This window comes from Plecotus auritus (assembly GCF_963455305.1).
Source record: "Plecotus auritus genome assembly, chromosome: 2".
Lineage (NCBI taxonomy): Eukaryota > Metazoa > Chordata > Mammalia > Chiroptera > Vespertilionidae > Plecotus > Plecotus auritus.
This window is the reverse complement of record NC_137771.1, coordinates 66,044,123-66,069,873: the sequence shown is the minus strand read 5'-3', so window position 1 is coordinate 66,069,873 and position 25,751 is coordinate 66,044,123. Positions and strand designations below refer to the sequence as shown.

Sequence of the window (25,751 nt, the reverse complement as noted above, 5' to 3'; positions counted from 1 at the left end):
ATTGCCCCTAACCCCTCTGCCTGCCTGCCTGATTGCCCCTAACTGCTCTCCTGCCTGCCTGATTGCCCCTAACCATTCTGCCTGATCACCCCTAACCACATCTGCCTCAGCCCCCACGTGCTGCTGCGGCCACCTCTGCCTCGGCCCCCACCACCACGGCTTTGTCCAGAAGGTTGTCCAGACAGACATCCGAATGACGTCTGGAAGGTTATTCGGCTGCTCGGTCTAATTAGCATATTATGCTTTTATTATTATAGATTAGTAGTCATCAGTGTTTGGTACACAGTGCATGCTCAGTAAATCTTTGAATAGGAGAATTAAAGAGGGCCTGGAATTTCATTTAGAGTTTTATATACCATTTTAGAATATACCCCCAAATATAAGAGACAATTTTATGGTAGCATAGATGGCATAGTATAAAATGTGGGGGGCAGAAGACATTAGAGGGCTCCAATTTGGTCATCTAGGGCCTGAAATCCTTGTGCTTTACCAGGTTTTAAGGGCATAAATCATACTTTTTAGCACATTACAAGGATATTATTTTTGTATAAAAGTACTTTTGTCAATATTAAAGTTATTAAAAATCCAAATTTAAAATAATTATGCACAATTATTTGTCACTGTATAAGAAGGGAATTAAATACAAAAATACACATAGATATAAAGAACTCCTAAAGCTTGACCACAACAAAAATGTGACAAAAAAATGGCAAAGAACTTGAATAGACATTATTCCAAAGAAGATATACAAATGGCCAATAAGCACATAAATAGATGCTCAATATTACTAGTCATTAGAGAAATGCAAATCAAAACCACAATGAGATACCACTTCCTACCCATTAGGATGACTATTATTAAAAAAAAAAAAAAGAAAGAAACACACACACACATGCACATAGAAATTAACCAATGTTGGAAAGAATGTGGAGAAATTGGAATCCTTGTGCATTGCTGATGGGGATGTTAAATGGTGGGGCTATAGTAGAAAAGTATTTGGTGATTCTTCAAACATTTAAAGATAGACTTACCATTTAATCTATCAATTTCACTTCTATGTATATATCTAAAAGTATTGAAAGTAGGGACTCAAAGTGATATTTGTACAACAGTGTTTATAGGAGCATTATTCACAGTAGCCAAAAAGTAGAAATCCCAAATGTTCACTGACACATAAATGAATATACAAAATGTAGTATATACGTATTATGGAATGTCATTCAACCTTGAAAAGGAAGGAGGTCTTAACACATGTTACAACACGGATAAGCCTTGAAGACATTGTGCTAGATGAAATAAGGCAGACACAAAAGAACAAATATTATATTTGTTCTTATATAAGGTAGTCAAATTCAGAGACTGAAACTAGAATGGTGGTTGCCATAGGAGTGGAGGAGGGAGATAGGCAATTATTTAATGAGTATAGAGTTTCAATTTGGAAAGATAAAATGGTTTAAGGGTAGATGGTGGTAATGGTAGCACAACAGTGTGAATGTACTTAAAGCCACAGAACTGTACATTTAAAAATTGCTAAAATGGTGAATTTTATGTTATGTATATTTTACCATAAAAGGAAAAAAAAGAATAGAAGTAGACAGAAAAGTTAGGTGGGACAATTGTAAAAGAAAGCTGAGGTAAGGGAACTGTCTAAAACATTTTCAAGCATCACTTTTCTTCAAGTTTGCCTTTGTTTGTTCAGGGTTCACAAGGACCTCCTGGGAGTACTGGAGACAGGGGACTTGCAGGAGAACCAGTAAGTTTATCTTTATACTTTTCAATAATACAAAACCTTGCATCATAATTAGAATAATGTAATTTAATTATTGAGTTTCCATGGAAAATGAATTGTGAAAAAGAAAGACCTTGCCACACCTAGTTTCTCACAATTTATTTTTTATTGCCTATGAAGTCATTCTTCTGGGATGGTATCAGATGTAATATGTTGTAACAAGCTTCTAAGACTTACAATACAATATAGTCTTACAAACTACTGGGCTGATCTTATGCGTCAGTTGACACAATGGTTTATAGGTGGCCTTTGCATAATTTTTAGCTAGTAGCAAGTGGAAAATTCTAAAAGTCAAAAAGTTATTCTTATTAATCTTTTTTCCTGGTATAATGTCTGGTATATTATATTTACTTAATGCATGTTTGTTAAACTTGAATTGACCAAAGTTCATATCCCAGTGATATAATCATTCAGCCAGTATTATTAGATGGAGTGAAGTGGAATGAGAATTTAGTCTTAATAAAGAACACATTTAAATAAAAATAAGTGTGTTAATAGAGCTATGACAACAGCAGAGACAATATATTTGACCTTATACAAGAAAAGATTTGTTACTGTAGTCATGAATGACTAAATGTCTTAACAGTACCTAAAAATTGACATCCAGGTCATAGGGTTAGTGAGGCTGGTAAATAAAATATAAATCAATTTATAATGGATAAAATAGGTTTTGTTTCACATATTTGAGCTGCCTGGCCAAGACATAGTACGGAAAAGAACAGAAGTAAATTGGTAAAATGAATGACACAGAAGAGATATTGAAACATGTTTATATTTTGAGAATAATAAAATAGAAGACCTCAACTTTTCCATAGCCAACACCTATTAGAGTTGTCTCTTTTTCTTAAACAAGATTCAAAATTGGTTTATTCATTGCAATACAAGTATTAGGATTTGGATAGCTGATCATTCATTCATTCAGTCAACAAATATTTATTAAGAACCTGCATTTGGAGTATAGTGGTAACCGAGGAGTTTTCAGTCTAATGATAGAATTACACATTAATTAATAACAGAGATAAATTGGTAATTTAAAAGTGAGATGAATGCTCTAAAGCCGTGGTCGGCAAACTGCGGCTCGTGAGCCACATGCGGTTCTTTGGCCACTTGAGTGTGGCTCTTCCACAAAATACCACGGCCTGGGCGAGTCTATTTTGAAGAAGTGGCGTTAGAAGAAGTTTCAGTTTTAAAAAATTGGCTCTCAAAAGAAATTTCAATCGTTGTCCTGTTGATATTTGGCTCTGTTGACTGAGTTTGCCGACCACTGCTCTAAAGTATAGGAATTCAGTTCTAAGAGACACTATCCTAACTGGGGGTAGGAAAAGCTTCCACGAGGAGGAGTATTGAGCTGTGATCTCCCGGATGAATAGTAGTTACTTAGGCAAACACGGGAAAATGTCATTCTAGAGAGGTCATGTGCCTGGGAAAAAGCACTACATATTTATTTAAAGATCTAAACAAGGCCAACATGGCTGTGGCACAGTCAGAGAGAAAGTAAGTGCATGTTGAAGATAGAAAGGGAGGCAGGGCAGCTTTATGAGCCATATTCACAAGGATTTGTACTTTTATCCTACGCACAAAGGGATGCCACTGAAAGGATGGGGCTAGTTTTTATGACCCAATTATTACTTTGTTAAAATAACTCAAACCACAAGGTAGAGATCAAACTGTAAGGGACCCAGAATGGAAAAGAGTGGCTTTCTGTTGCAAGGTAAGAGATGGTAGAACCCTTTAGATTAGCAGAGAAAAGAAGTGCATAGGTATAAAAAATTCAAAAGGAGATAAAATCAACAGGAGATAGATACCCTGTATGTGAAGTACAATTCCTAAATTTCTGGCTTGAAGAATTAATGAAATAATTATATCATATACTAAAACTGGAAATAACAACAGAAAGCTAGGTTTGATAATGGCAGGATATAAGTGCAGTTTAGCTATGTTAGATTTGAGATGTCTTTGACAAATCTGAAGTTGAAAATTAGATATGGAACTCAGTGCAGAGGAATTTACTGAAGTTAAAAATACTGGAGTCATTGACCTAGGCAGAGAATATTGTAATGAGAGAAGAAAAAGATCTGAGCTTTAAAAAACAGTCAACATTTAATAAATGTTCATAGAAGAGGAATGAACTGAAGAGCAGACTGAAAGAGGTGAGAGGAGAATCAAACACATACCCAGTTCAGCTCTAATCAGAACCTATCTTAAAATCTTCCTGACAATCTTAGATTCCTTTAGAAGTATATAGGCAAAACTGTGAATCTATATGCAATGATAGCCCTCAGATCAGTCACTTCCTTTTATAAATAAAGTTGTGTTGAAACACATTTATAACCGTTCACATAGAGTATAAGTATGGCTCTTTTCTTGCTACAACAGCAAAGTTGACATATGTGACAGCAGCCACAGGATCCACAAGCTTAAAATAACTTATTATCTGGCCCTTTAGGAAACGGTTTGCTGATCTCTGATCTAGATTTTAATCACATTTGAAAAAAAAGTCCAATCAATGCAAAACTGATGCATATAGTACTCCTAGATTTACACAGTGCACAACTGTATAAAATTACCTTCAATAAGAAGAAAAATATGATGAAAATTTCAAAAATTTGCTAAGTAACCTAGAAACTAACTTAAGTAGAAAAAAATTATTATCTAAATAGAACACTGAAAAGTAAATAATGATTTTTTTAAATGAATAAATAAAGGCATGGCTTTTGTGTCTCAGTTGGTTGAGGTTCCTTCCATCCACCAAAAGGTCACTGGCTCAATTCCTGGTCAGGGCACATCCCTGGTTTCGGTCTTAATTCCCAGTAGACAGTCAATTGATGTTTCCCTCTCACATTGATGTTTCTTTCTCTCTCCTTCCTTCCTCTCCCTCTCAAAACAATAAAAACATATATAAATAAGTAAAATAAATAAAGGATACTTTTAAAATTAATGTATTAGATTTAACTGAATCCTATTTCTTATTATAAGTTGGATATAGGGGCTTGGTTTAATTATTCCAATGATAAATATGAATGAGCAGGGAAAATAGCTTAATATTTTTAACCTGGCATAAAAGATAATGTTACTAGGATTTAAAAGGGATAATAAAGTTAGAACAATTAAATTCTGTGACACTGATCCAAATATAGACATACAGATATGTGGAACAGAAAAGTATATAGAAGATTTTAATATTTGATGAGGACAATGTTACAAATCAGTAGTGAAGTGCTGTGCTGAATGCTGAGGGGCTTATTAACACATGAAGAGTTCACAGTTATTAGAAATATAGGTAACACATTAACAAATCATTTCCACATTATAGGATAAATACTAAAATAGAGGTTAGTTTACAGTCCTAACATAGCACAAAGGAAATGCACTTAGCCCAACATGCATTTCCCAGAAGACTTGGTTAAGGAAATGGTAATTGGTTTGAATCTTGGATAAATTAGAGGTAGCCAAGAGAATATGACAGAAAAAAATACTCCAGGGTGAATGGAATAGCATGAGGAAAGACATGAGGGCATAGAACAACTTGATATATTCAAGGAAGCCTTAAGCAGTTACATTCACTACAGCATAAAGTGAAAAATAGGAAGTGTCGATACTTGATTAAGAGGTTTTTTTTTTTTTTAATTGAATTTATTGGGGTGACGTTGGTTCGCAAAACCATACAGGTTCCAAGTTTACAACTCAATAAAACATCATCTTGATTCTCACCTCAAACTGTACATAAAAACAATAGCTTAAATAAATAAATATTTTTAAATCATAAGTAATAAGAGTAGGTGAAAAAAATTTTAAATAGGGTAAATGTTTAAATTTAAATGTGATTTAAAAAGTAATAAAAGGCTGACAGCTTTATTTAATTATATACAAACTTAAAACTTTTCTCATCCTAATTTTTTAAAAAAAGTTCAAAGATTTAAAGAGATACATCAAAATATTAAGTGGTTCCAGTATTTATTTTGGGTAATTTTTAATTTTGTGTATTTCCAAGTGTTCTATAGTGATAATGTTTGAGAGTAGTGGGAGGTTATCCTTAACAATATATTTTAAAAATAAAATAACAAACTACAGAGTGCATGGAAATTAGCAGTAAAATAGGACAGATAAAAGTTAATGTCCTTAATACATAATGTCCCTAATATACAAATATTTTTAAGTGACTCCAAAAATATGTGGGCAAAGGGCATGATCAAGCAACACATAGAATATCATGGATAGCTGATAAACAAATGGCAAAAATAATATTACACCAAACTAGTTAAATATACACACTTTTAAAGTATCAGGTTGTCCATCAAATTAACAAAGAATTTTAAAAATATTCTGTGTTGGTATGCATTCAAAGAAATAGGTTTTAATTTTTCTATGTTGCTTTTTTAATGTTAATTATTGCAACCTTTTTAGAAATTGATGACTTTTGACCAAATAATACTACATTTCAGACTGTGTTCTAAGGGGAAAGTGTAGACTATACATAAAGACTTATGCACAAAGATGTTTCTCTCAGTGTGTTTATAATAGGATATGAATACATTCTGCGAATAATCTATAAATTTTAAAATATTACTCATAATATTTAATAAGCCATAATTGAAAAGTATCACTGACCTCTTAATACCTTCAATAGTTATACATAGAGTACAATATAAGTGACACCAATATACCCACCTTATTTATAATTCTGTCATTTGAAAGTTTATCTCAGTCATTTGACAATATCACATGATGTTACAGATCTTAACTTTCATTTATCACTGGTCCAACATGCATATAATAAACCCACTAAAGCAACATTTTACAAAAAGAGGAATTAAAAACAGTATACATGCCTAGTATTAAGAAAATGATTAATTTATAGTACTGTTGAATATTAAATGGAATATTGTGTAGCCTTTGAATAAATTTGTTATGAAATATCTATAATAATAAAAGCATAATATGCTTATTAGACCAGACAACCGAACAACCTTCCAGATGTCCTTCCAGATGACCTTCTGGATGAAGCCGGGGCTGTGAGGGCTGAGCCCCCTTGCACGAATTTTATGCATTGGGCCTCTAGTTTACATTAATGTAATACAGTATTTATATTTAGAATAGAATATTAAGCATATAGCAGAAGGTTGCAGAATTATTCATAAGTATGGTCCCACAAAAGAATTAAAGACATTATGAAAGAATATTTATGGTGTTTGACTTAATCTGTTTTTTTATACTTTCCAAATACTTTTAAATGAACATTACTGTAACAATTTAGAAAAATAGTTTAAGATAACCAATCATACCAGTTTTGCTCCCCATTACTACATTTTTAAAAAGTCATGTGTTCACAAAATTGTGATGGAGTATAACCTTATAGAAAACTTTAAATCTCTTGTTATTTTCTGAATCTAAAAAACATTTTTGTCTTTCCAGAAAGATCAAAATTACTGTCTTTCCAGAAAGATCAAAAAGTGCAAGTAGCTCTTTTGCGTGACTGGAGAAATACCATTATATTGTAGCTGCTAAATAAGTATGAATTTATCTAAAATAATTCTAGCCAGTTAAATGGCTTCCACACCCTAAGAAGATCCCTTAAATTGACCAATTTAATGTTTAGGCAATAAGGTAATTACTCAATATTTGTTTACTTAAAATTAAACTATTCAGTATCACAGTGACCAAGATTTCCATAACAGTCACATCATGCATTTTGCTGCACCTTAGTGATTATCCCATGTGAACATTGTTACATCCATTCATAGGAAACAGGAATTACTCAACTGGACTCTACTGTGATAAAGTAGGACAGCCTATTTTTATATCATTGGAGACCAAATATTTGCTTCTTCAAAAATGCTATTTTTGTCACATATTTCCCCAGAATGTTAAGTAAATCTATAATCATCATGGCCATTAAATAGGATAACTTTTGAAACCCCTTAGCACAATATTTCATAATTATTAAGCATTTGATGAGTATTTATTGATGAATGAGTAAATTAGGGAATGAAAGAATAAATGGTACTATCTTTTCTTTTGAATCCAAGCATATCTTACTATTATTCACAAAAGAATAATATGTATCAAAAGAGATATACTTTTAGTTTATACAGAAAGTAAAGTGAAACACTCATAAATGTATTGTGATATATTACATGTGATATCTTATAAATTCCATATTTAGATGCATATGTTAATTAAAATATAGAATAATATTTGATTCTCAGATTTTAAATTTTATTTTAATACAGGGACCACGAGGACTGCAAGGTGATGCTGGACCTCCTGGAGAAATGGGTGCTGAGGTAATATTTTGTGGCTCTTTCTTGTTAGTTCATTAGCACTTAATACTTTCTGTAAGACTCCTCAAAGGTATAATTGATATATTAAATAAATATTATGGAGAATAATTCTATAGTGTTTCATTTCATATTCAGAAAGTAAAGCCTAAAATTCCACTAAAAGCAGATGACTGTTCTGTGGACCTAATTTTATATACATACAATTTTCCTCTTACCAGCTAATTTAAATGACAGAATAAAACTTTCCCTTAACCTATTGAAAGTTAACTTGATAACTTTCTATGTTACATCTTCCTTATAGAAGAATATTGAAAATGGACCCCTGTTCAGCATATATTTTGGAATAATAAACCCGGTTATTATGATTATACAATCTAATTACTACCTCTGTTGTTTATTCAATTTAGCACTAAATAAGTTGTACATAAATTCTCTCCTTCCTTGGCTTCTTTGAAACTGCTGTCTCCTGGTTCTGCTCTTTACCTTCTGATGAGCCTTTCTCGGTTTTTATGTGAAGCTGTCCTTCTTTCTCAGCTTAGCAGTCATATTATCACAGTGACTTTATTGTTTTGTTTTCTTTTTTTTATTGAATAAGGTATTACATATGTGTCCTTATCTCCCCATTGCCCCAGCTCTCAGCTGGGTAGCTCTAATGTATGCCTCTGTCTTCAGCTCCACTTATTTATTTAACCAAAACCATTACTTTCCCACTATTCTATCTTCTGTTATTCCCAACTCACTGAAAGATAACCCTTTGGCCCATTATTCTTAAACTGAGTCATCCTAGACTTCTCTTCCTACTTCTTCCTCTCCAATTATCCATCTTTCCTCTTTGAATAAGTCCCCTCCCTCCCCCCTCTGCTATGTCTCAACTCTAACCTTTCCTTTTCATCACTATTGCCAGTACTCTGGTCCTCTGTTTTTATCCCATGTCTCACCCAACTCCCATCATTTCTTAGCTTGTTGCCTGCTTATCTTTGTCGTATCATCTCTCTCCTTAAAATGTTTTAACGGTTCTCATAGCCTTAATAAAATGTCAATTTCTTAACTTGATAAATAATATTTTATATTATTTAATCTCTGCAGACCTTTGCAACCACATCCCAAAAAAAACTTTTCTCCTCCTTTATGTGTTCAGTTCTCCTCCCCTATTTTTAATTCCATGATTATGCCATGATTTTTTGCTTTTCACTGTGTATTACTAGGGATAAAAGGATGGCTGAGATATGGTCCCTGACTTCTTTAGAAGTTTATAATCTATTCTAAAACATAATCATACAAAAGATTATTATGTTACAATGCATTAAATCCAAAGATGGAGATATTCACAGGGCAATTTAAGCACACTTAACCTCACCTAGGTAAGGAAAACAGAAGAAGCTCGAGAGAGAGAGAGAGAGAGAGAGAGAGAGAGAGAGAGAGAGAGAGAGAGAGAGAGAGAAAGAGGTATGAGATGAGTTTTAAGGAATGAGTGTTAGCCCTATGAAAAGAAGGAATAAGAATAAGGGAATTCCAAGAAAAGGGATAGCATGAGCAGAAGCATGCAAACATGAGGCAGTGTGGCTTCACTGATACTTAAAGTCAAAGCAAGAAGTGATGATAGATGAAGTTAGGTCATGAAAAGATGAAAAGTCTTGTGTATTCTGTTAAGATGCTTGAACTTCATATGTTATGGGCTATTGTAATTGTAAGGTATAAGCAAAGTGGTGATAAAGTCAGATTTGAAATATAATCCCAGCAGTTGCAAGGAGTATGTATTTGAGAAGACAAAAATGAAGACATGTAGACCTACTAAAAGGCTATTGCCTTCAACCAGGCAAGGAATGATGGCAGTCTGAACTAAAGTAGTAGGCATAGAAAAGGAAAGGAGGGGATTGATTTGAGAAATGTTTGTTATATAAATTGTGTAACCCTGCATATTTGTGGGATATGGAAAATAAAGGGAAAAGAGAAGTAAAAAATGATTCCCAGATTTCTAGGTTGTGCAACAGGATGGATGGTAATACTCTTTTCTGAGACCAAAGCTTAGGGAGCTTAAGATCAGAATCTGCCAGACTGCCCAAGCTAAATAGTTAATGAGTAGCAGAGTCGGGCTTTAAATCCACATCTGACTCCAAAGCTAATTATGATAACCTACTCTAATCCACATCCTCTGAGCCTGAGGAAAGCTGAGAGAAGCCATACCTCATACCCTGAAGTTGTTTTAACAGTAGGAGACAAGAATTCTGTTGTGATTAGGAGGGGTTGAGCAGCTCAGTTGAGGAAAATATGCTGATTTAGAATAGTAGCGGAGGATAATGGAAGAGGGAAATGACAAGTTAAAGAACATATATACCTTATTAAAAGTCAAGTGAAGCATAAGACTGAATTTGCATTAGATCAATTATGATGAAGATAATAGCTAACAATTTTGGAACACTGTCTATGTGATTAGGTGTATTTAAATGTGCTTTGTTGTTTTAATGAACCATTACAACACCCTATAAGGTAGATTCAGTTGTTACCCTCATTCTGCAAATGAGGAAACTAAGGCATGAAATGGTTAAGTATCTTGCTCAGGAGCAAAGCTAGTAGTAGTGATAGAGCCTACATTTAAATTTAGGTGATTTCTCTACACATACTATTCTCTGAGCCACTGTGCCTCTCAACATGTAATGATGCCACTTTGTACAAATGCATAACTTTTTTCCATCAGTATTCTACTGAGAATATATATTTAAAAGGGGATTTTAAGTGCTAATTTAAGATTGGTATAAAAATAGGTACCACAGATTTAACCACGCTGTCACAAAGGGCAAATTTTTTCTTTCCTTTTACAGCAAAGTAGTATTTCATTGTGTAACTGTATCACAACTTTCTTATCCACTATGCTATGTCAAATAAGCCAATCAGTGAAAGACAAGTACCATATGATTTCACTCATATGTGGAATTTAATGAACAAACTGAACTACCAAGCAAAATAGAGACAGACTCATAGATAGAGAGCAGGCAGGCAGCTGGAGGTGAGGGAGGTGGGGGGGGGAGGTGTGGGGAAGGGATAGAACAATAAAGAAAAAAATGAGAGAGAACTCATGGACATGGACAACAGTATGGTGATTGCAGGGTGGAGGGGGATGGGTGGAGATGGAAGAGGGCATAGAGGGGATAAAAGGCGATGGAAAAAATTAAATTAAATAACAAAAAATATATAAAATAAAAACAGGTACCACAGAGATCAGAATGTCAGCTACTGGATTTAACCTAAGAAAGGAATAAAAGGAACCAAGAAGAGCTGACAGCCGTGACCGGTTTGGCTCAGTGGATAGAGAGTCGGCCTGTGGACTGAAGGGTCCCGGGTTCGATTCCAGTCAAGGGCATGTACCTTGGTTGCGGGCACATCCCTAGTTGGGGGTGTGCAGGAGGCAGCTGATTGATGTTTCTCTCTCATCGATGTTTCTAACTCTCTATCCCTCTCCCTTCCTCTCTGTAAAAAATCAATAAAATATATTTTAAAAAAAAGAAGTAGAGCTGACAGATTGGGAGAAACTAAGAACTGGAAGAGGCCCCTGAAATTAAAAGCAATTTTGATATAGAAGAAATCCTGAAAGTGTTGGAATGTTCTCTCAAGAGATAAATTTAATCTCGGGGTGGGATATTAAATTCTGTAGTTTCTGAGCCAGAGCAGAAACCCAGGCGCCTCACTTCATAGTTCGTCCTCCTAAATGCTGTCCTGCCTCTCGTCACAGTAGAGCAGCCACAAAGGTTAGCCAACAGAAAAATTTAAACAATATAACTATTTAAAAGTTGATGAAATCATGGTAAAACAAGGGAAGTATAAGGGAACTAAACTTCAGCAAGGAGATACATCAAGAAGTAGAGGTATAACTTTGAGTTATAGAAGTAACTATCAGGAGAACTAAAAACAGAGATTGTTTTATAAAGCAGTTGCCTCTGAGGAAGGGAACTGCGGCTTTTCATTGTAAGTCCTTCTGTACTGTTGTGCATGAATAGCTTTTTTAAAAAGCACAGTGAATATGGATTGCGAAAGCTAAGTCAAATGAAAAATTGGACTTTCTTTCATTGAAAGTACTAAAATTATATATATGATATTTTAGTCTATAACAATTATAAGGGACACTGTAACCCATGGATCAGAACTATTAAGGAAAGAAAGCAAACAGAAAACTTTAGGTAAAGATATTATTATGAACTAATGCTTTAAACTACCCCTCCAGAAACATGGGAATTATAGACTACATACTATGTGTTTATACACACACACATATATACATACATTGCACACACAGTGAAGGAGAGAGAAGAAGAAAGGATTGGAGAAGAGAGAAGGGTAGTGAGGAAGGGGGAAGGGAAGAGTATGCATCAGCATTAAATATCTTTAAGAGACAAAAAAATATATAACAGCAATTGTAGGAAAACAGGCCTAGAAATATCTGGTGATTACAAGAAGTATGTTTTCAGGGTGAAAGGAACTAAAAACTTTTCAACTGGACCCACTTATAAAAGGAAAGTGGAAAAAGTGTCATAAATAGATAGAATCCTATCTAAGAAAAGCAGAATATGCAAATTGACTGTCACATCACAACAAAGATGGCGGCGTCCATGCCAATAAGGAGGGAATATGCAAATTCCCCGGCTGCTCCAGGCCTCTGGACAGCATGCATAGGCAGAAGGCGGCTCCAGGCCAGAGCAAAGAGGAAGGCGACTCCAGGCCGGAGCAAAGGCGAAAGGCAGTGGCCAGAGGGAAGGCCCGGGTCCAGGATGCCAGCAGCCAGGGGAAGGAAGGCCTATTCTTGCACAAATCTTCGTGCATCGGGCCTGTAGTCTTTTATAATATGATTAAATGTGTATCCTTTTTGTATGATGTATTTTATAAAACCAATTTAAAAAACTGAATTTTTTTAGAGGAAGTGTATTCTAGAGGGCTTAACAGAAATGGGTGGTAAGGGTAAAAAGTGAAAACACACAGAAAATAGTATGAGAATAGAAAATTCTAGAAACAATGGGAGATAATTTGTCTTTGACCAAGGATTAAAGAATGAGTGGAACAATTAAAAGAAACTGGTCTTAAAAGATTTTATTTTAGCCTTGTCAGTGTGGCTTAGTGGTTGAATATTGACCTATGGACCCGGAGATCATGGTTTGATTCCTGGTCATGGCATGTGCCCAGGTTGCAGGCTTGATCCCCAGTGTGGGGTGGGCAGGAGGCAGATGCCCATTGTAAGGCATGCAGGAGGCAGCCAATAAATGATTCTCTCTCATCATTGATGTTTCTCTCTCTCTCTCCTTCTCCCTTCCTCTCTGAAATCAATAAAAATATTTTTAAAAGGTTTTTATTTTAAGTTATTTTGCTTTGACATTTTACCTGTTAAAAAGTCCCAGATATTATCTAATCTTATGCCATGAAGTTTATAAATGAGTATCAAAGATCCTCTCCTGGACATAGATATCTTACCCTTGGGCTAAACACTACTACCATCTTATGATGTTGTTATTGTCTTTGTAATTGGTTAAGGAATGTGTACAAATGATGTGTCAAATCATTCTCTTGTAGGGACCTTCAGGTATTGAGGGAGAGTCTGGTCTACAAGGAGAGCCAGGTGCAAAGGTAACCTTCCTAAGGGGTAAAAGTGGGCAGTGGGGGGTGGGTCTCTAAACTTTCACCATTGAACCCCCTATGTTGGCCACCTTTTGGCAAAACCACCTTGAAAGTAGGTGAAGGACAGCAGATAAAAATGGAAAGTATTCTCAAATGAGCCAGAAAACAAATTTTGTTAGAAAAATATTTGTATTTGTGTATATAGATTTTATATATATATATACACACACACACACATATATATATATATATATATATATACACACACACACATATATATATATATATATATATATATATATATATATATACACACACACACACACACACACTGAGTGGCCAGATTATTAGGATCTCTGAACAAATAATAATATGGCCACTCAGTGTATATCCTATATAATAAAAGGCTAATATGCAAATTGTCCCCTTGACCAGGAGTTTGACCAGCAGGCAGGCTGGCCAACCGCCCATGTCCCCTCCCCCTGGCCAGGCTGGCCGGACCCCACCCATGCATGAATTCATGCACCGGGCCTTTGAAACACACATATATATATATATATATATATATATATATATATATATATATACACACTGAGTGGTCAGATTATTATGCGTTCAGAGATCATAATAATCTGGCCACTCAGTGTGTGTGTGTGTGTGTGTGTGTGTGTGTGTGTGTGTATATATATATATATATATATATATATACACAAATAATAAAACTAATGAGCAAAATATCAATAAATTGGTCTGGAGAAAAGGAAACAATGAGAGTGTTTCAGAACCGCTATCTTCATGGTATGCTCCCATAATTATTAAACGTCAAGTTTCAATAGAAAAGAGCTTACTCTTTCCCTTTGTGTCTTCAGGGAGATGTTGGACCTGCAGGCACTGCTGGAGTTACTGGGGAGCCAGGGTTGCGGGTAAGTATCTACTAGAAACCATTTTAGTGCACTGCCCAACTGTTTTAGAGACTCAAAATCTAGCCTAAAGACCTCAAAAATTGCATAATAAACTTTTCTGTTGCATTTAGAAAATGTGTCTATATTTCGTAACTTCAAAGCTCCACGCCAGACTCTGTTCATATTGTGATTTAGTAGCATTTAGAGTCCTAACCTCATATGTCCTTTTCTCAGAATCAGGTGTACTTTGCAGAACCCTTGCCAGATGTCAGAGATTATCACTAATGTTAGCATTAAAAAGAAATTCACAAGTACTAGTGATCAACTCTCAGTCTATTTCCTGACCTAACAAGACAGACAAAAGATTGAAATCTAATTTATATTGAAAAATAACTAGTCATGTAAGCTCATTCAAGGAAATAATTGCAAATAGTTATAAATAGATAGCTTACACAAGTTATTCTAATAGAGACAGCCTTTAATTTGATCTGTGGTAAGGCACTGTTATTTCCTAAGATAACAGTGCCTACATAATTGAGACATTTGTTTACTAAAAGCCAAAGTAGGGAGATATATTTTGCACCCAGTTTCTTCTATATTTTTCTCTTTTTTTGCAGGAGGTGGGGCAGGCAGTGTGGCATCAGAGTAATGCAAGAGTTAGTGGTGGGAGCAGTGGGACAACTGTGAAGATGCATTGATTAATTTACTGTCAAATAGTTCAGGTAGCAAGAGAGCCAGTGCTACTTTATTAGCGTCACAAAGCATGGCTCTACCTGTCTATGAGTTCTATATCTATAAGACAGCTTCTTGATGTATCAGGGTCTCACTGTTGCTTCTCCTCTCTAAAGGAGAAAATAGGGACACTAAAAATAAGGTACACTGAATTTAATGGGATTAATTTTTTATTAATCCATGTCAATTTAGCATAGCAAAGTACTATGATTTTATGAGCTGTGGTGTTTGCAGTTTTTAAACTCAGAAACAAAGGTGTGATTCTACAAATTACCAAAGCTGCCAAATGAATATATATTACCTTTTATTATCTAAAAGTTACTGATAGTCGGGTGCCATCTTGTAATTTGAATTCACAACACTATGACTCCTTAAATCATCTTTAGAGCTATTTTAGGAAAATGAAATCATGCTTCTTATACTGTCAAATATTCCTTATAAATAAAGTAGAAGTAGGAATAGATGCTGCTTTCTATAGGTACCAGAAGCAAAAAAAATAAAGTAAAATGATTTAGCAAAATAATAAATTTTACTGTTTCTGCTACAAAATAGGGTGAGCCTGGAGCTCCTGGAGAAGAAGGTCTCCAAGGAAAAGATGGATTAAAGGTAAATTATACTCTTAACATTATGTATAAATTAGATGTTTTTGTGAAATCTTTAAACTATTATACAAAGCGGGGCAAAAGTAGGTTTACAGTTGTGAGTATGTGAAAATGAGTTTATTAATTGACTAGAGGCCCAGTGCACGAAATTCGTACGGGGCGGGGGAGGGTGTCCCTCAGCCCAGCCTGCACCCTCTCCAATATGGGACCCCTTGAGGGATGTCCAACTGCCCGTTTAGGCCCTATCCCGGTAGGATCGGGCCTAAACGGGCAGTCAGACATCCCTCTCACAATCCAGGACTGCTGGCTCACAACTGCTCGCCTGCCTGCCTTCCTGATTGCCCCTAACCGCTTCTGCCTGCCAGCCTGATCACCCCCTAACCACTCCCCTGCCAGCCTGATTGATGCCTAACTGCTCCCCTGCCAGCCTGTTTGCCCCTAACTGCCCTTCCCTGCAGGCCCGGTTGCCCCCAACTTCCCTCCTCTGCCAGCCTGGTCACCCCTAACTGCCCTCCCTTGCAGGCTTGATCGCCTTCAACTGCCCTCCCTTGCAGGCCTGGTCCCTCCCAACTGCCCTTCCCTGCTGGCCATCTTGTGGCGACCATCTTGTGTCCACATGGGGGCAGGATCTTTGACCACATAGGGGCAGCCATCTCGTGTGTTGGAGTGATAGTCAATTTGCATATTACTCTTTTTTTAGATAGGACTAGAGGCCTGGTGCATGAAATTTGTGCACGGGTGTGTGTGTGTGTGTGTCCCTCAGCCCAGCCTGAACCCTCTCCAATCTGGGACCCCTTGAGGGATGTTCGACTGCCCTCTAATAATCCAGGACTGCTGGCTCCCAACTACTCCCCTGCCTGCCTGCCTGCCTGCCTGATTGCCCCTAACCGCTTCTTCCTGCCAGCCTGATCACCCCCTAACCACTCTCCTGCCAGCCTGATTGACACCTAACTGCTCCCCTGCCAGCCTGGTTGCCCCTAACTGCTCTCCCCTGCAGGCCTGGTCGCCCACCAACTGCCCTCCCCTGCAGGCCTGGTACCCCCCAACTGCCCTCCCCTGCTGGCCATCTTGTGTCCACATGGGGGCAGCCATCTTTGACCACATGGGGGCTGCCATCTTGTGTGTTGGAGTGACGGTCAATTTGCATATCACTCTTATATTAGATAGGATAGAGGCCTGGTACACGGGTGGGGGCCAGCTGGTTTGCCCTGAGGGGTGTCCCAGATCAGGGTTGGGCGGCCTGGGCAAGGGGCCTATGGTGGTTTTCAGGCTGGCCACACCTTCCGTGACCCAAGTGGAGGCCCTGGGATCTGGGATTTATTTATCTTCTATAATTAAAACTTTGTAGCCTTGAGTGGAGCCAACCCTCCTGCTCGCTCCATGGCTGCCGCCATTTTTGTTGGGATTTATTTATCTTCTATAATTGAAACTTTGTAGCCTTGAGTGGAGGCCTGGGCCCACCAGGGTCTGTGGAAAGCGTGGCTTCCTCCATTGCAGGGGAAACCCAAGCCTCCTGCTCACTCCTTGGCCGCCATCTTGGTTGGGGTTAATTTGCATACCCGCTCCTGATTGTCTGGTGGGTGTGACTTGTGGGTGTAGTGGAGTGATGGTTAATTTATGTATTACTCTTTTATTAGATAAGATTATTGTATTATTATTTTGTTGTTGTTAATCCTTACCTGAGGATATTTTTCTCATTGGTTTTTAGAGAGAGAGGAAGGGAGGGAGAGAGAAGAAAGAGAGAGAGAGAGAAAAACATCAATGTGAGAGAGAGACATCGATTGACTGCCTTGTGCAAGGGCAGGGGAATGATCCTGCTACCCAGGTATGTGCCCTTAACCAGGAATTAAACCCATGACTCTTCCATGCCTGGGCTGATACTCTACCCACTGAGCAACACCAGCCAGGGCTATTGTATTATTTTCCATATGAACAACTGTAAACCTACTTTTGTCTCACTCTTTATATAACTATTTTTATGTTCTAAACAAAAATCTGCTTATTATGTGGTATAATTATTTCACTACTTTCTCTTCCTTAAACATTTTTACTGGATTACAGGGGAGCCCAGGTGGAAGGGGACTTCCTGGAGAGGATGGAGAAAATGGAGAGACAGGCTTACCAGGGGCTGTGGGGCCCTTGGGTAGACCAGGTCTAATGGGCCCTCCGGTGAGTACCTCTGGGTTCACTTTCAAATACTCATTGAACTCAGTCTCCTATTCACACACACACTTGCACACACACACTTTCTAAACCTCTTATATGCGCCCTGAGTAATTGGAGGTGAAGAATTGTGGCTTGAGAGAGTGACAATCCAGGGTGATTATCAACCTACCTAACATCCAAGGAGGAAAGACACTGTTTCCATGTGTCACACAAGCCATTGAATTTTTTTTACAACTTTATTGAGATATAATTCACTTATACCATACTATGTTAAGTTTAAGGTGTACAACATAATGATTTGATATATGTATATATATATATATATATTGCTAAATGATTGCCATAATAAGGTTAGTTAACACAATTACCACCATAGTTACCTTTTTTTGTGTGTGGTGGAAATTTTTAAGATTTTCTCTCTTAGCAACTTTCAACTATACAACACGGTGTTGCTAAGTACAGTCATCAGGCTGTACATTAGATCCCCAGAACTTATCCATCTTATAACTGGAAGTTTGTGCCCACCCATTTCCTCCACTCCCTGCCCCTGGCAACCACCAATCTACTCTGTTTCTATGAGCTCAGTTTTTTTTAGATAACACTTGTACATGACATTCTACAATATTTGTCTTTTTCTATCTGACTTATTTCACATAGCATAATGCTTTCAAGGTTTATCCATGTTGTTGCAAATGGCAGAATTTTCTTCTTTTATAGCTGAACTAGAGGCCCAGTGCACAAATTCATGCACCTTGAAAGGAACTGTGGGCCACGAGGCTGCGGTGGGCACAGGGGCGGGTCTCAGCCCATCCTCCACACCCCTCCTGCCATGGCCCCCTGTCCCCTGTCTGCTGGCAGCCCCACTTCTGCCACTGCCGTCCCACACTCTAATGGCGCCAGCCCCGCTCACGCCCACAGATGGTGCAGAACGATTGGGGCCAGCGCCAGCTGAGGGTGTGAGCAGGGCTAGTGCCGTCAGCAGGTGCAAGCTGTCAGTGGGTGCAAGCCGCAGGTGCTGCCCCAATCACCCCCAGGAGCAGGGGGAGGTGGAGAAGCCCTCAGGGGTGATCAGGGCAGGCAGCCGCCACTTGCACCCATGGACAGCACTGAGTGATCGGGACTGGCACCAGTCACTGACAGCAGGTGCAAGCGGCAGCTCTGGCACCAGCTGTGGGTGCGAGTGGGACCAGGGCTGGCACTGGCAGCAGGCGCAAGCGCCAGGTGGAACCATGGTGCATGGGAGCAAAAAATTTTCAGTAACCACCAGAGGCTCCCCCCGATGACAGCGACTGGCACTCGCTGCCTTGGTCTGGTGACCCCGCTCACCTGCTCCACCATCCCGCCGTGGCCAATGCCACCATGTTCCACACGCGCCCTCTGGTGGTCAGTGCACGTCATAGCGACCGGTTGTTCGGTTGTTCCACCGTTTGGTCTATTTGCATATTAGGGATTTATATCTATGTATACTAATAATAGAGGAGTATGCAAATTGTCACAGTAACAACCAAACAGCAGGCTGCGTGGGGCAACAAGGCCGGCAAGAGGGTTAGTGAGGGATGACCAAACAACTAAACAGCAGGCTGCATGGGACAACCAGTCCAACAGGGGGGTTAGTGAGGGACGACCAAATGACTGAATAGCAGGCTGCGTGGGGGAACCAGGCCAGCAGGGGGGCTGTTAGGGGCGACCATGCTGGTGGGGGGTGGGGGCAGGTGGGGTGACCAGGCCAGTGGGGGGGGCAGTTGGGGACAACCAGGCCAGAAGGCGGGGCAGTTAGGGGCTATCAGGCTGGCAGGCCGAGGTGGTTAGGGGCGATCAGGCTGGCAGGGGGGCAGTTAGAGACGATCAGGCAGGCAGGCAGGTGAGCAGTTAGGAGCAAGCGGTCCTAGATTGTGAGAGGGATGTCCGACTGCCGGGGATCAGGCCTAAACTGGCAATCGGACATCCCCCAAGGGGTCCCAGATTGGAGAGGGTGCAGGCTGGGCTGAGCAGACTCCCCTCCCCTACCCTTGCATGAATTTTGTACACCGGGCATCTAGTATATAGATAATATTCCATTCTACATGTAAACCACATATGTATGTATATGTGTATAAGCATATTTTTAAATATTAGTTGGTCATATATCTCTGTTCTTGATTCTTTCCCATTGATCTATGTTTTAATGCCAGTACCATGCTGTTTTGATGAGTATAGTTTTGTATTGATATTGTTTGCAATTAGGAAGTGTGATATCTCCAGCTTTGTTCTCTCTCAAGATTGTTTTGTCTTTTGGAAATCTTTTGTGGTTCCATGCAAATTTTAAGCTTTTTTTCTATTTCTATAAAAAATGATATTAGAATCTTGTTAGGGATTATATTGAATCTATAGATACTTTGGGTAGTATGGGCATTTTAACAATATTCATTCTTTATCTATGAACATGCTATCTCTTTACATTTATTTGTGTCTTCTTCAATTTCTTTCATCAATATCTTATACTTTCCTGTGTGCAGATATTTCACCTCCTTGGTTATATTTATTCCAACATTTTATTGTTTTTGATGCTGTTTTAAATGGGACTGTTTTCTTTTTCATGTAATTCATTATTAGTGTGTAGAAATGTGATGGGGTTTTATAGGTTAATTTTTTATCCTAAAATTTTACTGAATTTATTTATGAATTTTAACAGATTTTATGGTGATGTCTTTAAGGTTTTCTATATATTAAAATCATGTCATCTGCAAACAGAGATAGTTTTACTGCTTCCTTTCTAATTTGGATGCCTTTCACTTCTTTTTCATGCCTAATTGCTCTGGCTAGGACTTCTTGTACTATATTGAACAGGAGTGGTGAGAGTGGTCGCTCTTGTCTTGTTCCTAATCCTAGAGGAAAAGCTTTCAACTTTTTCCATTGAGTATGATGTTAACTGTGGATTTGTCATATATGACCTTCATTATATTTCTTCTGTACCCAATTTGTTAAGAGTTTTTATCATGAAAGGTCATTAAATTTTGTCAAATGCTTTTTCTGCATCTGTTGATTATATGGTTTTTATCTTTAATTCTATGCATATGGTATATCACATTGGTTTATTTGCAGATGTTTAATCATCCTTGCATCCCTGAAATAAATCCCATTTTATCATGGTGTATGATCCTTTTAATGTAAAGTTGACCCTTGAGCCCTAACCAGTTTGCTCAATGGATAGAGCGTCGGTCTGCGGACTGAAAGGTCCCAGGTTCGATTCCGGTCAAGGGCATGTACCTTGGTTGCGGGCACATCCCCAGTAGGAGGTGTGCAGGAGGCAGCTGATCAATGTTTCTCTCTCATCGATGTTTCTAACTCTCTATCCCTGTCTCTTCCTCTCTGTAAAAAATCAATAAAATATATTTTAAAAATCTTTTAAAAAATCTTTAAATTTGACCCTTGAACAATGTGGGAGTTAGGGGCCCTTGGCCCCCCATGCAGTTCAAAATTCACATATAACTTTTCATTCCTCCTAAATTTAACTACAATTTCTCAGTATCCACAGGTGATTAGTTTCAGGACCCCCCACACACATTTGTGGATACTCAACTACCTTATGTAAAATGACATAGAACAATGCATAGTTGGCCCTCTACATCCACAGATTCAACCAACCATGGATCAAAAACAGTATTTTGGATCCTTAGTTGGGAATCCACAGATACAAAACCAGGGATACAGAGGGCCAATTGTATATTTTCTGGAGGGAAAATCAATTTATAAGTGGACCCATGCAGTTCAGACCAGTGTATTTCAAGGGTCAGCTGTATTGTTGAATTAGGTTTGCTAATATTTTGTTGAGGATTTTTGCATCTATTACCAAGGATACAGGCCACAATTTTTTTCTTTGTGGTTTCTGTCTAATTTTGTTATTGGGGTAGTGCTGGCCTCATAAAATGAACTTGGATGTATTTCTTTCTCTTTGCAACTTTGAAAGACTTTGAGAAAGATTAGCATTAATGCTTGTTTAAATGTTTGATAGAATTCATCCGTGAAATCTAGGTTTTTCTTTGTTGGGAGATTTTTCATTACTGATTCAATCTCCATATACATTATTGGTCTATGCAGATTTTCTATTTCTTTATTGTTCAATCTTGGTTGGTAGTATAATTCCAGGAATTTATCCATCTTTTCTAGGTTGTCCAATTTATTATGATCCTTTGTCTTTCTGTAGTATTATTTATAATGTCTCCTCTTTCATTTCAAACCTTGAGTTCTCTCTCTCTTTTCTTGGCAAGTCTAGCTGGAGGTTTGTCAATTTTGTTTAGCATTTCAAAAAACCAACTCTTAGTTTTGTTAATCTTTTCTGTTATTTTTCTATTCTCTATTTTACCTATTTCTGTTCTAATCTTTATAATTTCTTTCCTTCTGCTCACATTGGTCTAAGATTGTTTTTCTTTTTCTACTTCCTTGGAGTATAAAGCTAGGTTATTTATCTTTCCTTTTTTATTTTTTTAATGTATTTTATTGATTTTTTACAGAGAGGAAGGGAGAGGGATAGAGAGTAAAAAAACATCGATGAGAGAGAAACATCGATCAGTTGCCTCCTGCACACCTCCTACTGGGGATGTGCCCACAACCAAGGCACATGCCTTTGACCAGAATCAAACCTAGGACCCTTCAGTCCGCAGGCCGACGCTCTATCCACTGAGCCAAACTGGCTAGGGCTATCTTTCCTTTTTTTAATATAGGCATTTATACCTATGAAATCCCTGCTTAGAACTGCTTTTGTTGCATATCATAAATTTTGGTATGTTGTGCTTCACTTTTGTTTCAAGATATTTTTTAATTGCCCTTTTGATTTCTTTTTTGATCCATTGGTTTGATTTACTCTTTTCATCTATTGATTATTCAGGAATGTTTTTTAATTTCCAAGTATTTGTGACTTTTCCATCTTTCCTCCTATTGTTGATTTGTGGTCTTATACCACTGTGGTTAAAAAAGATACTTGATATAATTTCTATCTTCCTGAATTTGTTGAGACATATTGTGACCCTATATATGATCTATCCCTGAAAATGTTCTGTGTGGACTAGATAATGTGTATTCTACTGCTGTTGGATGGAATATTCTGTACATGTCTATTAGGTTCATTTGGTCTATAGTGCTGTTCAAATTAACTGGTCTTCAAATTCACTTATTGATTCTCTGTCTGGAAAATCTAGCCATTGTAGAAAGTGGTATTAAAATTTCCAACTATTGCCCTGACCAGTTTGGCTTAGTGGATAGAGCGTTGGCCTGCAGACTGAAAGGTCCCAGGTTTGATTCCAGTCACGAGCATGTACCTTGATTGTGGGCAGTAGGGGGTGTGCAGGAAGCAGCTGATCAATGTTTCTAACTCTCTATCCCTCTCCCTTCCTTTCTGTAAAAAATCAGTAAAATATATTTAAAAAAATAAAAAATAAAAAAATTTTCCAACTATTAGTACATTGCTGTTTATTTATCCTTTTATTTCTGTTAGTATCTTCTTTATATATTTAGGTACCCTAATATTTGATGCATAAATATTTATAATTATATATATTATTCATTAAAAGACCCCTTTATCATTATATCATGAACGTCTTTGTCTCTTATGACTATTTTTATCTTAAAGAATATTTTTTCTGATACATGTAACTATCCCTGCTTTCTTTTGGTTACCATTTGCTTAAATATCATTTTCCATACCTTTACTCTAAGTCATTCTGTATCCTTAAAGGTTAAGTGAGTCACTTGTAGGCAGCATATTGTTGGATCTTTTTTTTTTAATCCATTCACCCATTCTCTGACTTTTGATTAGAGAATTTTTATCCATTTACAATTAAAGTAATGATTGATAAGTTAGGGTTTTGTATTGTCATTTTGTTGTTTTCTAACTATTTTGTAAGCCATTTCTTTCTTGCTTCCTCTCTTGCTGTCTTCCTCTTTGATTTTATGAATTTTTGTAGCAGTATGCCTTGAATCCTTTATCATTTTGTATATCTACTACACGGTTTTTTTCTTTCTGGCTCATATAAAATACCTTATAATTATAACATCCTATTTTAAGCTGATAACTTCAATAGCATGAAGAAACTTCATTTCAGTCATTGTATTGTTCATCTCTAGGAATTTTGTTTTGTTTATTTTAATGGTTTCTATTTCTTTTTTAAACTTCTCACTTTGTTTATGCATTGTTTTTCTAATTTTATTTAGTTGTGTGTTCTTATAGTTCAATGAACTTTTTAAAGAGTCAGATAGTTCATAGATTTCCATTTTTTATTGTCAGTGATTAGTTCAGGACTAATAAAGGAAGCTTTATTACTTTCCTTTGGTATTGTCACGTTTATCTGATTCTTTGTGATCCTTATATCCTGCATTGGTATCTGTGCATTTGAGTAAGCAGTCTCTTCTTCCAGACATCACCAGTTTATTTGGGCAGGGAAAGATCTTCACCAATCTGCTTAGCTACGGGTGCTAGATGGGTCATCTGGTAGCATTTGTGGACAGTCACAGTTTGCTATTGGTATCTCCAGCTGGGCAAAGGCAAGGGTTGCCACTGGCTGATCTCTGCAGTTGTGTCAGCCTGCTGGCTGGGTTCCACATTCAGGGTGAGGGGAGATACCCTAAATAGATACCTTGGTTGGGTAGAAATGCTGCCTGCACTCCATGGTTTCAGCGGAGGGATCCCTAGCTGGGCTCTGCAGTTACCTATGGTAGGATGTCACCTCAGGTGGTTTCCTGGCAGGACAGTATCAATGGTTGGATTCCGTGATTATGCAGGGTCTCATGTTGTGCTCTCTGACTGAATGGTGTCACTGGCTGGACTCCACGTCAGGTAGAACCACAAGCATGGCTTCACACTTGGACAGAGCCACAAGCTATGCCCAAGTTTGGGCAGAGTCATAGGCTGTGCTTCACAATCAGTTAGGCCACTTTCTCTGCTCCTGTATTGGGCAAGATCGCTTACCAGGCCCTCTAGTCAACTGGGGCCTCCAGCTGTATATTGATTGGGGCTGGAAACTATTCTATGCTCAATGGTTGGTTAAGTTTGATAGGGTAACTGTCTTGGTTGGCTGGGGTCACAGGCTATGCTCTGAAATTGGACAGGGTCACTGGCTGTTTTTAGTCATTAGACAGGGTTGTAGGCTAAACTCTGCTGCTATAAAGGGCTGCTGGCTTGGCCCTCTGCCTACACAGGGCTGTAGTATTAACTCCACAGATACCCAACTTCTCTGGCCCTCATCCTGGTCTAGCAGGACAAGATTCTAAGCCTAGCTTTTGGGCAGGGTTGCAAATATTTTTCCCTGCCCAAACAGGGGCCTAGAATGGGCTCCACAGCAGGTACCACTCTTTAGGCTGGGGTCCCAAACTTCCAGACAAGCTCCGTGACCAGACAGGATCACCAACTCAGCTCCGCAGATGACCACACTCTCTAGGATCTCTGATCGTGTGTTGCTGCTAACAGGAATACAGCCTACCAAGATCTGAGTGCTAGTTACTGTAAGCCCCACTCCTCTTGGTCTCTAGGTGATCCCCAGTAGACAAGTCTCAGATTCCACCAGTGATCCTCATGAGGTAAGATCTGAATGAGCCACCCGGAAAGCATCCCACAGCACTGGTGGAGCTGATTGTCCACTTTGGCTTCCTTTTTCCCACTGGGAAAAAATGTTAGGCCAAGGGGGCTACTCAGGGATAGACAATGCAATCA

The 25,751-nt window shown here is 38.0% G+C and overlaps 1 protein-coding gene across 1 annotated transcript in view; it reads left to right on the top strand.

Moving 5' to 3' along the window:
• Positions 1 to 25,751, top strand: part of COL24A1 (collagen type XXIV alpha 1 chain) — a gene marked incomplete at both ends in the record, with an annotated part of 318,029 nt that overhangs the window by 208,569 nt on the left and 83,709 nt on the right. Inside the window, 6 exons of the mRNA XM_080655503.1 lie at positions 1,700 to 1,753; positions 8,020 to 8,073; positions 13,624 to 13,677; positions 14,538 to 14,591; positions 15,855 to 15,908; positions 17,966 to 18,073. Coding sequence (XP_080511629.1) covers positions 1,700 to 1,753; positions 8,020 to 8,073; positions 13,624 to 13,677; positions 14,538 to 14,591; positions 15,855 to 15,908; positions 17,966 to 18,073 — 378 coding nt within the window. The remainder of the gene's footprint in view (positions 1 to 1,699; positions 1,754 to 8,019; positions 8,074 to 13,623; positions 13,678 to 14,537; positions 14,592 to 15,854; positions 15,909 to 17,965; positions 18,074 to 25,751) is intronic.